Source organism: Vicugna pacos, chromosome 15 (genome assembly GCF_048564905.1).
Source record: "Vicugna pacos chromosome 15, VicPac4, whole genome shotgun sequence".
NCBI lineage: Eukaryota > Metazoa > Chordata > Mammalia > Artiodactyla > Camelidae > Vicugna > Vicugna pacos.
The window spans coordinates 60,310,794-60,326,776 of NC_133001.1; the positions used below are offsets into that span (position 1 = coordinate 60,310,794).

Consider the following 15,983-nt stretch of genomic DNA (forward strand, 5'->3'; position numbering starts at 1 on the left):
CTGGGAAAACAATGGGAGAGGAGGGAGCACCCAAATTTTGGAAGCGGGCAGAGAGAGTTGAATGCCGTCCTATCTATCAGGTCCCCCGCCCCCAAGAAGCTGCATCTCCGGGGGTACTGAGGACACTGGGGAGGCAGCTGATGTTGCTCCAGGACCACCTATGGCCCCGGGGGTTTCTGAATTGCTAGGGACCACGGATCGGAAAGCTGGAAAGCTGGAAAGCTGGGTTTACATTTCTGTGGAAAGCAGACACGCCGTCCACCGCTGTCTAGAGAGAACAGAGCACAGGGCTTATCGTGGGGGTCACCGGACAGCGGAGGGCACATGGGGGCTTCCTGGGCATCTGTGCCCTGAGTGCAGAGACCCTGGGCGTCTCCCGCACTGGATTCCAAGCATGCTCTCTGCCAGGACTGCACCGCTCCCCTCCACTGGGAGCTTGAAACAGCCTTTTCTAGGCAATCTGACCAATCCAAGAGGGAAAGCGAATGCCCCATGGTGTGTTATCTGCAGAGCGGCCCCATCAGATCGCCACACCTGACGCTTACAGCAACCCAGACAGCGTGCCTGAGTGTGAGCAGACACGGAAAATGCCTCTGAGATGGAAACAATACACAGAAAAACAACTTGGAGAAATAGGTTGTGTACAGAAGAGACCTTAAAAAATTACAATAGTATTGTCAGAGAGATGGGAAGATAGTTTGCTTAGAAAGCAACATGAGCTCTAAGAAATTTAGAAACATCAAAGATAGTAAGAAATAGAACCTCAAGGGGAGGTTTGAAGATGAAACTGAAGAAGCCTCCTAGCTAGAAGGCCACAACTGTGGGAAAATGGGAGGAAAAAGACAGGGCAGTAAAGGAGCCAGCCCGGAAGCACAGCGTCCGAATAGCAGCCATCCAGAAAAAGGACGAGAGCAAGTTAGGGGGGACACCGCAAGGAGCAATTCAAAACATTTCCCTGAACTGCCTTTCCAGGTCAGCGCGGCCCGCCCAGTGTCCCCAGGAGGTGAAGACCCCCCCGCAGGAGAAGCCTCAGAGCCTAGCGACAAAGGTCCTGCGAGCTTCAGGGAGAAGGAGAAAGCTGGGTTTCGTACAAAAGATCAAAAATCATAACAGTGTTGGACTTTTGACACAATCGCAAGAAACTGGAACACAAAAAAGAAAACAGCTTACGTTCTGAGGGGAAATGCTCCGCAGTTTTGACTTACAACTGCAGACAAACCAGCAGTCCAGCGTGAAGTTAGAACAGAGGCGTTTTCAGTCGTGCAAGGTCTCAGCAATGTCCTCTCAGCGTACCCTTCCTCAGCGAGCTCCGGGAGCGTGTGCTTCACCCTAATGGAAGGCCCGGAGGAAAAGAGCCCTTGGTCTCACAGGGAGACCCCAGCCGGGAGGAGGGACGGCATTCTTGGGAAGGTGGTGGGCATTCCAGAGGGACCGAGACATGGGTAGCCCAGATGACTGCTGGAATGCCTAATGGATCTGAACTTGGGCAGAGTTTTATACACCTGGGGAGAGTTTGGGAATCAAATACATAGAAATGCAGAAAACTCAGAATGTGTCAATACAGGGACAATTAAGTTATGCAGGAAAGAAAAGAACTGTAGTGCGTTTCCTGGCTCTGCCACTCTGTCGCCCTGGCATCATGTCGAACGTGAGCCCCGCACTGAACAAGATCACAGTCCAGCCACATGGGAATTTCACGGCGCTGACGATGCACTTGTTTACTTGGGCGGTGGGTGGCGGGAATCTCTGATGCGAAGGGTGAACTTCCTTTGGCAAGAAGGCAGTAGGAAATGCCTGAAGCTAGGGTATCAAGACATAAGAACACAACCCCTTGTTAGAGACAAAGGAGTGGAAACCAAAAGAGTGACCAGAATTCTGATGATGGTTCCTGTGGGGAACGGACATCCATTGAGGGTGAGATCTGGGGAGCTGCGGCTTTCCAGCTGGATGCCTCTTCAAACTGCGTGCAAATAAAAGCTAATTTAAAAAGCAAACAGAGGAGGGTGACTACGATTCAGTGTCGAGGAGCTATTGAGGAAACCTGAATAGAGAGTGGACGTGATCTAAGTTGTGATTCAAGAAACTGGCTTGATTTCAAGCAGGGCAACTGCCGTGGGAGGAGAAAGGTTGAGAAAAGTCTGCCAGGAGGAAACGGGGTTGGGGCTTGAGAGCCAGGAGGGGCAGCAGAAGGCGCACCTGTCCGATCTTCATCCTGCAGCCCCAGCCGTCCGCAGCCTCCAGAGCTGCCCGCTGCCTTCCCTGCACCTCGGCTCCCCGCACCCCTCCAGTGGCTCCCTTCCCTCCAAGGGGTGTTCCCTGAAGGGGGCGTCAATCAGACTGAGTTGAATCATGAAAGACAGTTCGATTCGAGGTAACCTTTGGGACCAGACCCATGTCCTCATTCCGGAGGTGCTTCGGGAAAGGAGTATAATTGTGAAAGTCCTAAGTATCTCCCACTGAGTGTGGGCTTTTGAGGCAAACTCAAGGGTAGGGTTGTTAGGGATGCATGGCTGAAATAGAGAAGCACCTCTGGGAGGCAGGGTGAGCACTGGTGCTGCTGATGGTGCTGGTGCTGGTGATTCAGGTTGTGCCGGTGCTGCAGGTGGTTCTGGTGCTGGTGATTCAGGTGGTGCCGGTGCTGCAGGTGGTGTCGGTGCTCCAGGTGGTGCTGGTGCTAGTGATTCAGGTGGTGCCGGTGCTACAGGTGGTACCAGTGTTGCCGGTGCTCCAGGTGGTGCTGCCAGTGCTCTGGGTGATGCTGGTGCTGCTGGCGCTCTGGTTGGTGCTCCCCTCACACAGTGTTGCTTTTAGCTGAACTCTTTCTGCTTTAAAGGAACAGAGACACACAGGCTATCATAGGTGAAAAGAAAAGGGAGAGGGGATATTGTAAGGATTTTGAGAATTATTTTAAAAATACAAGAGACCACCTCAGCAGCCAGAGAACTAAAACTCCTGGAAAGCTAGTTGGGAAACAGTGCCGGCTCCTGTATGTCTCCATCCACGCTCCCCAGGGATGCAGGGACCCGCCAGGCTGCTGTCTTTCCTGGGGAAAGTCTTCTTGAGTTGAAATAGATTACACAGTGATTATTTTATGTTTTATTTGAATCTTGAAGTTGCCATTCAAGGCAGTAAATACTGAATAACAGGCTATATCATTGAAAATGATAAAAGAAGAAAAGCATAAAGCATATCTCTGCCTTCCGGAAACAGATTTTTTTTTAATTCTCTGAACAGTAAAGTCAAGAAATATTTTTTAAAATTTTTCATTGAGCATCTTACAACATTGGAACATTTATGTCACATTTAATTTAAAAATACACACTTTTCAAATCAGTCTGACTTTTGTTTACAATAGTCTGCAGAGAATAGAAGAACAAAATTAAGGAAATATGTCAATATATATTTTAAACTGAATTGGTTTTATTAATATACATGTTGTTGAAGAGGTATCACAGAGGAGTCTGGAATTCTAGCTATTTAATTCAGTGAATTACATTACGTCTGAAGTTTTTTAAATGCCTTTATATATTCTAAAGACATGTAGGAATAACCCTTTAAAAGTTCAGTGGTGACAAGAGATGTCAATTGTACATAAGACGGGAGGAGGGATAAAATAAGAAAAAGAGAATTCAAATTTCTGAAGCACCGCCTACATGCTGGTCACCAGGTGTTTCACATGGACTGTGTTTTGCATTGGCTGCCAACAGTCTGAAATAGGCATTACTGTGTCCATCTTGCAGATGGGGAAACTGAGGCTGGTAGGAATTAAATAAGTTGCCCAAAGTTAAATAGCCGTGTAACTCTGAGAAAGTTGCTGCACTCTGCACTCTCAGCAGAGTCACATCTGTGTTTCCGTGGTTGTGAGGAGTCTACAGGCGCCCCACCTGTGTGATCCTCTGACCCTCTTCCGTCTGTGTGGACACGGCCCATCCTTCCAGGCAGGGTTCAAAACCCCGCTCACAGTGTGACATCTGTCCTGGCCCAGGTCCCTCTTCTCCCCACTCCTGTGGCCTTCTGTGTCCTCTGAGTGCCGCCCCGTCCCGTGTTCACACCCACTCCAGCCAGGCTGGGAGACCCAGGGACAAGCCCTGTGCTCGGGCCTCCTCCAAGCCCCGGGATACTTAGCGCCTCCTCCGGGCCCCGCGCCTCCTTCCCTCGGCCCCTCCTCCCCCCTTTCCTGAATCCGGTGTCCGAAGCCCTCTCCCCCTCCCTCTCCACTCTTTCCAGGAAGCCAGCTCCATCCCACGGTGCACTGGCCACCCCTCTCTGAGGCCAGCCCCTCTAGCGGTCATGGACACTGGGATACCTTATGTGTAACCCACCCCGATCAGCCTGGTCTGTCTGCCTCTCTCCCACCAAAGATCCTCCACAACACCCCGAGTCTTCTACATCTCCGTATCCATGGATACGACCCCGTCTCCCCCCCCCCATCTCCCCCGCTGCAGCCATGGTCAAGGGTGCTTACGGGGCAAGTCCAGCCAGGCTGGTCAACTCCTCAGGGGCTTCCCACCGCCCCCCTTAGGATGGCCACCTCCATCTGCAGACCGTACCTCACTGTCCCACCGACACGGTCACACTCACACGGCTCTCTCTCTGTCTCCCTCTCTCTCTCTCTCTCTTTGTCTTTCTGTGTCTCTCTCCTGTCCACCCGTATTGGTTCCTCTGTGCAGCTTTTCCGATCCTCCACCCTCTCCACCACGGTAACTCTCTGTCCCGTCCCATGAGGTAGGGGCGGGTCAGCACTGCTCAGTGGAATGTTTCTCGAACAAACAAATCAATCTGTTCATCCAGCAGAGGCTCGGAGCGCCTCCTCCCCATACAACAGACAGTCGGGACGCAAATGCGCTCCAGCTTTAATGGGCCCTCCCTGAAGCCCAGTGAGATAGGGCAGCTGCTCCCCGTTAGGGATCAGGCAGCCAAGACACAGGGGACGGGGTTTCAGATGCCTCGTTCAGACTTACTCGGCCTTGAGGTTTTCAGCAAGTTACTCAGAGTCTCGGCCCAGAAGTGGGCGTCCGTCTCACAGGGTCGCTGTAGGGTCCAGACCCCTAAGACGTGAGGAAACAGCAGGCGCATAGCGCGTGCTCTGAGCGTGCTGCTGTGGCCGACGGGGAGCAGCACTCGGGGCCCCAGGCTCACGTCCGCGCCTCATTCCTGCTGCGCCCCGTGCTTGTGCACCCTCGGCTCAGCCGGGGCTGTCGAGGCAGCACGAGACACATACCGCCACCAGAGACCCCGGGGCTCCCCCTCGGCGGGGCCGGGCCGGGCCGGCCCACGGCCGCTCCTGCCAGACCCTCCGCCCGGCCAGCGGCTGCACGGGACCTGGCCCGGGGCACATACCACCAAACTTGGTTTTCCATTTCTGAGACCCTGTCCCCTGGATTAAAATCGGATGAGGGACAGGTCAAGCATTTAAAATAGCATGGAAACTGGCCTTGAGAGCTTGGAATACACTGAGATGTGTGTTGGCTGCACCAGCTCCGGGGCAAGTAGCCACTTTTCTAGAACAACCTGATACGAAAGGCCGAAGCTGGTTGAAGTCAGGTCAACACCAGAAGGCCTGTGAAGGCCATGGCAGCTAAGGGGCGCGCCGTGGCGTCCGCGAACAGCGTGGGGCTGGGGCTCCCAGCGGCAACGGAGGAGCCTGGGGCTTGCCTGCGGTGCCACTTGTCACTTTGAGTAACTCAAGCTCGAGGGACGAGCTACCGAGACCCTTGGAGTCAGCATACTTGCCGAGGCTTCGAAGTTCTGACTGTGTGAGAAAAATGCAAAATGCATTCACTGTCACATTTGGATGGTGTGTGTTGTATAAGATGGTGAGAATGTCGGAGAGGGGGCCTGAAACAGTCTGTCAACACGTCGCAGACCCCGGCCCGGCACCCGGGCCCACCGCAGCCCGGAGGTGGGCAGAGGCTGCGGCCATACCTCCTGAGCGCCCTGGAAGCGTCTCGTGTGCAGGGGTCTCGTTTGCCCCGCGCTGCCCTGGTCCTGCAGGGACGGCGAAGACTAATTCTGCTGTGGTTGTGCAGGGTGCACGCCCTGGAGTGGCTGGGCCGGAAGACTGCGCTTTCGTGAAGTCACATTTTTGGAATCTTGAGCTGCCCCCAGAGCTCAGCCCACCCCCGGCCCCCTCACCTTCCTCCCTCAGCATCCAGTGTCCTCATTGCACAGGTGTTTATCCAGCTCCTGCCATGTCCAGTGTGGTGGCCACTAGCCACGTGTGCTGTTGTACCCTTGACATGTAACTGGGACATCTGAGGAATTAATTTTCAACTTTCCTTTAATTGTGTTAAATAACTACGTATGACCAGTGGCTACTCCGTTGGGTCCTGCAGCTCGAAAATACAGCCATCGGTTGAACACGGGGCATTTTCTTAATCTCGGAAGGAGAAAGACTGTCAGCCATAGTCACACGAGGACGTGACAAGTGCTCTCATTCTGATAAACAGGCAAAACTGTGGTTTGGCCCTTCAACAAAGATCACGGAGGGGCCTCAGACGCAAGGCTCCAAGAGCCGCCCTGGGAGACGCGCAGCCGGCGGAGGCCTGGCGACAGTCTTGAGAAGCATAATTGAGGAAGGGGACGTGGACATGACTTCGAAACCGCAAGTGGGGCCTGGACCCTCCCGCGAGTGGGAGACATAGATGAAGGGCCCACCGCGGCACCTGCCGAGTTCTGCAGCTGGGGTGTCCCTCGGCACCGGGATCTCTGCTTTTCCTAAGACTCACTCCAGGGACGCCCCAGGCTGCGGGCTGTGTTGTTGTCAAGGAAGATGCGTGTGTGTTGATAGACGTGAAGCCGGTGTGAAGCAGTGGCTTTTCCCGCCCCTGGACCGCCAGCACCTGCCAGGGGCTAGGGGTGGAACAGAGGTGCTACCCACCCAGGTGGGCACATTCTCTCCCGCCGGCCACCCCACCAACGGACACGATCTGCACACGTGTGGGCTTAGGAGGAGCCACGCTCCCCAAGTGCACGTCCCAGAATCGCCTCCTGGGGCTTCACTCTGAAATATTCCAAACCATTCGGTCTTGTAGATCAGGAGGTGTCTGTGGATCTGAGCAGGGTCTTGCCCCACGAGCTGTTTGACACAGGCAGAGTGACCTCTGTCCAGTGGGCTTGAATTTTGTTGTCGAGTTTAAAGGGGGCGCCGGACACTTGCAGCCGGTAGAAACGGATCACCCAGAGGAGGGGCCTGGCGGGACTTGGCTGCGGCTGGTGTGCAGTCTCATTTGCAGTTCACGTCGGAAGCTGCGGAGACAGCCTGAGAGCATCAGCTGCGTGAGCGGGCCCGAGAGACGCCCGAAGTCCGAGGCCAGCTAATCCCAAAAAGTTGGGGAAAAAATGAGTGTGAGTGGTTTACACAGCGTAGTGTAAGAAAGGAAAACTAGCCCCAGTTAGGACAGAAGGACGGCCTCCGTGCTCCCGCTCGCAGCTCTGGGCACCGCCTCAGCCGCCGTGAGGTTCTGGGCAGCTGAGTGCGGTGAGCGAGAGGAGAAGGGGCCGGGCCGGAGCCCACCCTGGCGCTGCGCTTGTACCGTCGCGGACGGTTCCCAGGGCCGAGCGGGGCAGGGGCTGTGCTGAGTGAGCTCCCAGCACAAAGCCAGCTGTCCCACGCCGTGTCCTGGCAATCTGGGTGAATCTGGTGGCTGAGACAGGACTGCTCATCCGCCCCTGGGCTGCCTGAGGGGCGGGTGGCTCGGTGCAGAACAGACGCAGCAAACAAGCTACTGATAAGCCGAGAGGAGACAGGAGATGCGGAAGGTCCCACCGCTGTGCTGAGCTGCAGGGTCGTGGGCAGCAGTGCTGTTGTTAGGCCTACTAACTCATGACTCGGACAAACACCGAGTGGCGGCGTCAAGCACACCCACTCCCACCCGGGGCCGCGCCCTGAGAAGCCCGGCTGGTGGAGAAGCCAGACCTGGCTACTTGTCGGTTCAGCGAGATGGAGCGGCCGTGGGGGGCCCAGTTTAGCACCTGGAGTCTTTGTGATTCTTGACGCAGACCCTCCCCCAGCCCGCGTGAACGTGCGCACGACGGAAGTCGCAGCTGTCTGTTCACTTCCTGTTGGAAACTCTCCGTAGACCAGCACTTAAACAAGAAAACTCTTCCGTTCTTCTCTAATTACAATGAGCGTTACTCCCGTCTTGCTTATTACGTTTTTGAGAGACGGTGGCTTCCCAAAGGCGGAAGGCCCGTCGCCCTGGCGTTTCCGGGGTGGAGGCCCTGCCCGCGTCTCCGCCTCAGGCCCCTCGACTCTGCCTGTACCACACCTTGCCGTCACCTTCCTGACATGCAGACGTGACTGTGTCACTGATTGCTGGAAAGAGCTCAAGTCACTCCCTGCTTCCTGCATAAAACCTGGAGTCCCGTGATTAGTCCCACCCCACGTGGTTCTCGCCACCCCCCACGCTCCCACCCCACGTGGCTGTCGCCCCCTACACACACTCACTCCCAGACGCCCTGCCCTGTTCATCACCGTCAAGACCCACCTCCAGCGTGGTCTCTTCCTGGGGACCCGCCAGCCCCTCGACGGGCTGCCCCTCTTTGTGATGACATGACGCCCTGCGGGTGTGTTTGTCCTGGTGTCGCCACACTCTGCTCGCTCAGCAACCACCGACTGAGTGCCGGTGACTGGCCGCGGATCGGGTGCAGCGAGGGGAGTGGTCCTGAGAGGCTCCGAGCGGAATCACCGACACATCTAAGCCCCCGGGACCATAAGTGCCCTGAACTGCGGATCTCTGTCTCTCCCTCTGACTCTGCACAGCACAGGCTCCGGCCCAGAGGAGGCTCCCAGAACAGACACACTCTGGGGCCCGAGCCGGGCAGGGCCTCCCCCTCCAGGCCCAAAGGGAGCCGTCTGGCCTGCAGGGGCCCCCGACGTGCTCGGTCAGTGAGGGCGCTCACACGGCTCACTGCAGACAGCGGAGCAGCTGCCCGCAGTGCTGTTGCGTCTGTGCCCACCATTCCCGGCAGTGCGAATACACAGACAGACAGAGAGACAGACAGGGTTTCTGGGGAGAAAAGAATTATAATCGGCAACAAAGCCTTGGAAAACTGTCCTTTCTCAAAGAAAGGTTGTGAACTCCGCCGTAAGGGTCTTACTCAGGCCTGGGCCAATTTCAGGGAGATTCAGTGCCGACTGCCAAGTGCCCCGAGTCTGCTGCCTGTGGTGCCGGGCGGGGCTGACGTGGGACTGACAGGTTGTGCAGAGCGTGAGCTGTGCACTTACTCTCATGAGCAGACGTGTACGGTGAGTGGGCCATCATGTCTACGGATACAGTTTTATCCCCGGAGGATTCAGATCCAGTACATCCAAAGCCTTTCCACAGCGTGTATATGCTTTTCCTATTTCACATGAATGTCCACGTGTTGATGTAGTCTGCATGGACTAACCCTTAGTTTAAAGCGTGTGTTTGTCAGACGTTAATAAGCCTGTGCGGTCGGCCGCACGGTGTGTAAGTGCTTCCCAAGCCGTCCTCGGGGACACAGTCAGGGTCTCCGTGTTACCATGTGGAATGGTAGTCATAGGGACTAGGCGATGAGGCAGAGCGCTGGTAGTGAGCAGACAGGTGCCAGCTGCACGTCCCTGTCACTGCGCTCCTGGCCGGGCACCGCGTGCGCACGAGGGCCTGGCGCGCTTCCATCTCCCGGCGCCTGCGCGGATGGCGTCCGTGCCCACGCTTAGCGCTCTTCGCCTGGGCTCCTACTGCCCTGATGCCCAAGGCAGTAACACAGATCCTCTTTCTCTCTTTCCAACAGCGTGTATGGCTGCCCCTTGGCTAAGAAACGGAAAACACAAGATAAACAGCCCCAAGAACCTGCTCCCAAGCGAAAGCCGTTTGCAGTGAAGGCAGACAGCTCGTCTGTGGATGAGTGCTATGACAGCGACGAGACGGAGGACATGGACGACAAGGAGGAGGAGGAGGAGGAAGAGGAGGAGGAGGAGGAGTACTCGGAAGACGAGGAGGAGCAGAGGGACGACGAGGACGAGGAGGCGGACCGGGAGGAGGAGGAGGACGACGAGGAGGAGGAGGAGGAGGACGGCGAGGACGTGGAGGACGAGGAGGAGGACGAGGAGGAGGAGGAGGAGGACGAGGAGGAGGAGGAGGAGAACGGTAATCTCTCAAGCACTACCCGGTGTCACAGGGGGACTCAGGCACGTTTTCCAAGGAGAGCGGCCTGGGGTTCGGGCCCAGGACGCGCTAATTAGCGCCGGCCACGTGGCCGGGCTGGCCAGGCCCTGCTGGGAGGAGTAACTGCTCGTGCGTCTAACTTTCTTTTGAAGAGTTTCTTAGATTATCTGCTAGACGTTAGATGTTATCTCCGTCCCGTTGCTATTCAGATTGGTCGTCACAAAAATTTGCTGACATATTTATGGCATCCGTATGGCTTGTCTTACAGCTCTTCTACAGAGAGGTGAGCTGGCACACTGGGACCTTAAATTTGCATTTTCTCCGATGCCCTAGCCAAGAGGTCCTGTTACTGTCCACCCCAGTGGCGTTGGGCTAGCCTAGCCCACACGCCTCCCCAGAGCTGGAAGCTTTGTGTGACCACTGGTGTGTCAGCTGGGGAGGCAGGTTTTGTCACCGATGGCCAAAGCTCTACTTTAGTGACTGTCAGAGGTCGGGACCAGGAGGGACGTAGCTGAAAGGAAGTAACTGGTCGACCCGCCATCTGTTTCCATGTTCGAGAAGGATGTTTCTGATCCAGCGTTGTGAGCGAGACAGACATGTGAAAAGCCCACTGCAGGGGTAGTGGCGCGTTTGGGGCAATCAATTCAAGATGACTTTGCTCTGATAGCCAGTTTTCTGTTAGTGTCAGACTCAAAAATATGACCTTAAAGCCAGTCCTTTCACAAGAGTCAGTTTTTTTCTAGAAAGAAGGGGGAGTTTTCTGGAGTCTAGTTAGAGTCTCTACTGGCTTGGAGTTTGCCTCAGAGAAACGCTGAAACAGGCTTAAAAAGTGAGGAAGGGGGGAAGGAAATAGCTCAGTGGCAGAGTGCATGCTTAACATGCACGAGGTCCTGGGTTCAGTCCCCAGCACCTCCGTTGAAAAGAAAGTGAAGGTAATATTTCTTCCTCACTCTTCTTCCTTGGCTCAGAGCTCTTCACGACTGAATCTTGAGGAAGACGACTTCTCTACACAAAGGGCAGTAGTTTCAGCCAGAGAACTGAGTGCTTTTAGGTCCAATAGGTGTGAGTTACTTGTTGCTAATTTTGTGTGGTGGGCACATATGAACATTCCTCCTTCAGAAGCCACACTAGTTGGTTCCAGGAAATCTGAATTTTATGAAGTCATCCCAGATTGTTATGGTGGTTTAAAGCCCTTATGAAAACAATCAACTGTTACATTTACATGGGTGCAAATGTATACACACACACATACACACACACTGTGAATTAAAATTGGCCTCCCAAGGCTGTTTTTCTTGTCTAATTGCTATGGAGCCTGGTGTGGAGACGGCCCAGGCAGGAGCATCAGGGTTCCCCCTAACACAGGCACCACGGGTTCTGCTGAGCAGACGGTGTCATTAATGTGATGTGGGCGCTCAAACCGAGAGTTCAGAACAGCAGCTCCGTGTAGTCTGTGGCAAGTTGGCGAATAGACCAATTTGGCAGGTTATTTCTGGACACTGTATTGAATGTAGTTCTGGGTGAAATCTTCATTGTTGAGGCTGATTAATGATTTGCAGCTTAACCATGGCTTATGATTAAGATGGCGTAAAGCACTGCTCCTTCACATGCTCATTCTGTGTTCGGAAAGCAGTAGACTGTGTGTTTGAAGTTATGGATATTCATGTCTGACGGATTAGGGTAGGAGATATTTGCAAATATGCATCATTTAACCCGGAGTCTTAACCAAAATTCAGGTTCTGCTCTCCATTTGCTAGAATTAAACTTTCAATTTTAGTTCACTTAGGACCATATTTTAAATAAGCTACTTTCGAAAGTACAAAGTGACATATTTTGAAAAGCAGTCAGAACCTTATTGAAATAGCTTTAGAATGTGACTGTCTTGGGTTTGTTCACTCTGACTTAAACACTTAGGATTGTTTTAAAAAATGAGAAAGCCAATCAAACTAATGACATTTTTCTAGAAAAACTCAAATAAGTGGGCTTAATCAATGGATGAATGGCAGAACCATGGAACAATTGTATAATTATAATGTCAGCCCCAGAATGTGACCCACGCAAAACAGTGACCGGCATTCAGGTGCTCGGCAAATGCTGACTCGGAAGTCTTTGGCATGTGAGGAAGTTTGTTCCAGAAAGAAAATCCCCAGAAGGAGGACAAATAGCCAACTGCTGGCTCCTGGTTTCAGAATTTGTGTTAGCTGGAGCACCCGCTAGACACCTGCAGGAATCACGTGCTACAGGAACTTCTAAGGCATCAGCCGGAACTGCAGAAGGGAAGCTGGGCCGTGGGGGCCACTCCGGGGTTGTCAGGCCGCTCCTCCTAAGACAGACAGCGGCGGCGTGTAATAACTCAGTCCCCCGAGGGAGCCTCTCGTGCAGATCCCAAGTCCCCGGGAGCCACTGGGATCCCACGAAGGTGGCCCATCTGAGGGGCCCTCACTGTGCTGCTGACCGCTCTAAGTTCTCTGCAAGGAGCCACCGAAGTCTGACTTGATTTCCAAGTCAAACGAAAGTATCCCTCCAAGAAGAAACCGCGTCTCAGGCCCAGTTCCTGGAGACACTGTCACCGACCCTTGCTGTCACCGAGCCTTTCTGCCACGAGAGCGTCTGTGGGAGAAGCCCCTGAGCAGCTTCTCCAAGACACGACTAGCCCGCACCACGTGCCACCTCCCAGGTGGAGTGAGCCGTAGCCCCGGGCCAGGAGCACCCAGGAACGCCCCGGATGCAAAGATGCGTGGCTTTGCTGAGCAAGCACCCATTTTGCGCGATCAGACTCCTAGCTGCGTGTGGTTCCGCGCAGTGACACTTCGAGGGCACGTGTCTGTCCGTCACTTTGGTCGCGTCCTCACCAGATGCGCTCTGTCTTACCTTACGGCTGAGACTAGTGCCAAAATCACTATCACCCAATGTGAGTTTCCACCGGCCGTAGTTACGTCTGTGACAGGAGAAAGACAGTGAGGACAGGACACGGCACGCAGCGTGCCTGCGTCCGCTCTGGTGTTGGCAGAAATCGTTCATTGTGTTCTTTTGTGTCTGGTGACCAGAGTTCTGGGTCAGCATCTTGAAGTTGGTCTTTCACGTCCCTCGGCTGATGCTCGTGGTGACCGTTGTTGCAGGGCCGTCAGCAGAGTCTCTTCGAGGGGGACTGTGCGTCTTCCTCAGCAAATCGAAGCACAGACAGTGACTGATCGTCAGCAGAGGAGCAAAGCAGTGAGGACGCGGTGAGAGGGGCCGCTCAGGGCATGTCTGCAGCAGCGGACAAGCGCTTCACACGGGGGGACCGGGGCGTCGTGCTGGAGCCGCGCAGGTGAACCTAAGCTGGCCTCAGCCTTGCTGGTGGGTGTGACGTCTCAGCTGTGCCCCTGGCAGGATGCAGCTTCCTCCTCGGCCTGTGCTGTAAGCTGAAGCATGGGGCCTGCTGAGAGGTTTGCTGTAGGTGAAACCATGGTACGCGCACCACCGCACGATGACAGCAGGCGCCCGGCCCACAGGAGGGCTGACGTCCGTGACAGCTACATTGTTTATAACTGCTGTCTAGGTGTTTATTTAGTTTAGGATCCTCTAGCATCGTCATCACACAGGACCCAAAATACTTCTAATAGTGCACATTTCCGACAAGCACAGCGACGTCCAGCCCTACGCTTGCTCTTCAGGCCAGTTGTGTAAGGCAGGCGGGTAAAAACGATTTCACTCCCATTGCACTAGTTAGAAACTGAGGCTCAGGGGGTGGGCCTGTAGCTCAGCGGTAGAGCACATGCTTGGCGTGCATGAGACCAGGTTCAATCCCCAGTGCCTCTGTTAAGGGGAAAAAAAAATTTAAAAAAAAACTGAGGCTCAGAAAGAGTAGATGATTTTCAGTAAGGAGCAGATGTGTGGTGGAGCTCCGCTGGTGGTTTTCGCACCACAGAGTTCGTGCTCTTTGTGTCACTTTCTGCTCTTTTCAACACCAGAGGAAAATATCTGAGCAATTCGTTTCAGATTACATTAAATTCATAATTGATTTATCAAAATCCGATTTTGTCCCGTCGACCTGTCACAGGCTGGTCCTTTGCATGGTTTTATTTTCAAGATGCATGGAATGGTCTGTAACTAGTCCGTAAGCGTTCCCTTGTCATCCTGAAGCTGAGAAGGTTAGTACTCAGGGGGCACAGGTTTTTCTGATGGCAGATTGTGTACGTGGAATAGTATCTTTTCAGATTCGTGTGGTTTGAGAAATCTGGATCAAATGTTACTTAATGCCTAATAGTTTCTGGCTCAGGTTCATGCTGTAGCCCACGAGAAGGAACACGTCTTCAAATAATAGAAGCACACGCTTCCGTGTGGGTAGATAAGTGTGTGTCTGTCTCCTTACACGTATACAGTACCGCTGCCCACCGACAAGGAAGAAGTCCCATGAGGAGGAATCTGGCAACTTGCCGTCCAGACGAGAGGGAGCGTTCGCGTTCACTGCCGTCTCTGACACAGAACGGCTTCTTCTCTTTAACTGAAGTGAGTCAGTTCACTGCGTGGGGTCACTTTCTGGTGGACAGCGCAGTGACTCAGGTGCACACACATGCTCCTTTCCATTGCAGGCTGCTACGAGGCGCTGAACAGAGCTGCACTCACTACGCAGCGGGACCTCACTGTCTGTCTGTTTTGTGCGTAGTGGTCAGTGAGAACACTTTCCTACTATATCCTGGTTCTGAGACGCATTTGCAAAAATGTGAAGTCCTTTCTTTGCTGCTCTTTACTGAATCTTGGGACTTTCTTGACAGTTTGACTTTGAAGACAATTCACTTGATCGTTGGATTAAATTAAATGGTTGAGTGTGAAAGGCTTCCTTTTCTGAAGGTTCTCTGGCTTCACGTGAATCAGTCAGAGGTGTGGGGGGCAGCTGTGGAAGTCCACTCTGCGGAGGACGGGGTGGTCTGAGGGAAGACGTGAGCTTCCCGTCCGGCAGGGCTGCTGTGGGGCCGCGCCAGCTGCCCCTGCAGAGGCAGAGTGACAGGTGTCTGGCGGGGTGCAGCCTGCTGGGCCCAGGTCAGAGCTCCCGTCCCGTCTCCCACCTGTGGACCCCTCCGTGGTGCGGGTGGGCGGTGCCCGTCCCTCCCTGACTCCGGGCTCTGCTCAACCCTCCCTACCAAGAAGGGGCCCGCCCATAACCGAGCTTCTCTGAGGCACTCAGCTTTCTTTGAGGGGAGCTCAAGACGGTACAGATTCTCCACAGAAACCATTTTTTTTTAAATCACAAAGTTCCCAGGGTGTTTTTTCTTTCACACTCAGTGATGCCCTCGGCCCCACGCTGTTTAAGCATCCTGACCATTTGCAGTGGGGGGCTTGGATTTTCCTAAGACAAGGACAGAATGAGGAGAGGGGTCTGCACCGTGGCTCTGCGCTGCGCGGACTCCTCTCCGGACTCAGTGATCACCCTGATTAGTCAGTCACCCTCTTACGTCGTCCTCAGGAAATGCCCCTGATGAGGGACGCGAGCTGAGACGCAGACAGACTGCGGAAATCAGAGTCAGCCCGCTGGCCTTCCACTGCAGTCAGCAGCAAAAGCACCGCGCTCCGAGCCCGGCACAGAGACAAAGACGTGCGCGGTGTGCAGGGCTTCAGCTGCACGCGGTTGTGAGAGAAAGCATGCCGGCTGTTTATCTCTCACTCGGTCCATGAACGTGTTATTTTAGGACGTTTAGTATTTGAACCCCCTGAGGTGTGTGCCTCTACCACTCAGAAATGAGTAAGGGCAGAATTCGGCATTTCTAGGTAGCGGTCCGTGATAAAAATTAAACTTTCTTCATGCATGCTAATTTTGCACAATTATAAAATATAATCATATCTTTTATTTCATGAATTTTCAGACGCTTC

The 15,983-nt window shown here is 54.0% G+C and overlaps 1 protein-coding gene across 1 annotated transcript in view; it reads left to right on the forward strand.

Annotated features, from left to right (window-relative positions):
• Positions 1-15,983, forward strand: part of MYT1L (myelin transcription factor 1 like) — a 296,223-nt gene that overhangs the window by 183,370 nt on the left and 96,870 nt on the right. The window contains exon 8 of the mRNA XM_072938278.1: positions 9,760-10,115. Coding sequence (XP_072794379.1) covers positions 9,760-10,115 — 356 coding nt within the window. The remainder of the gene's footprint in view (positions 1-9,759; positions 10,116-15,983) is intronic.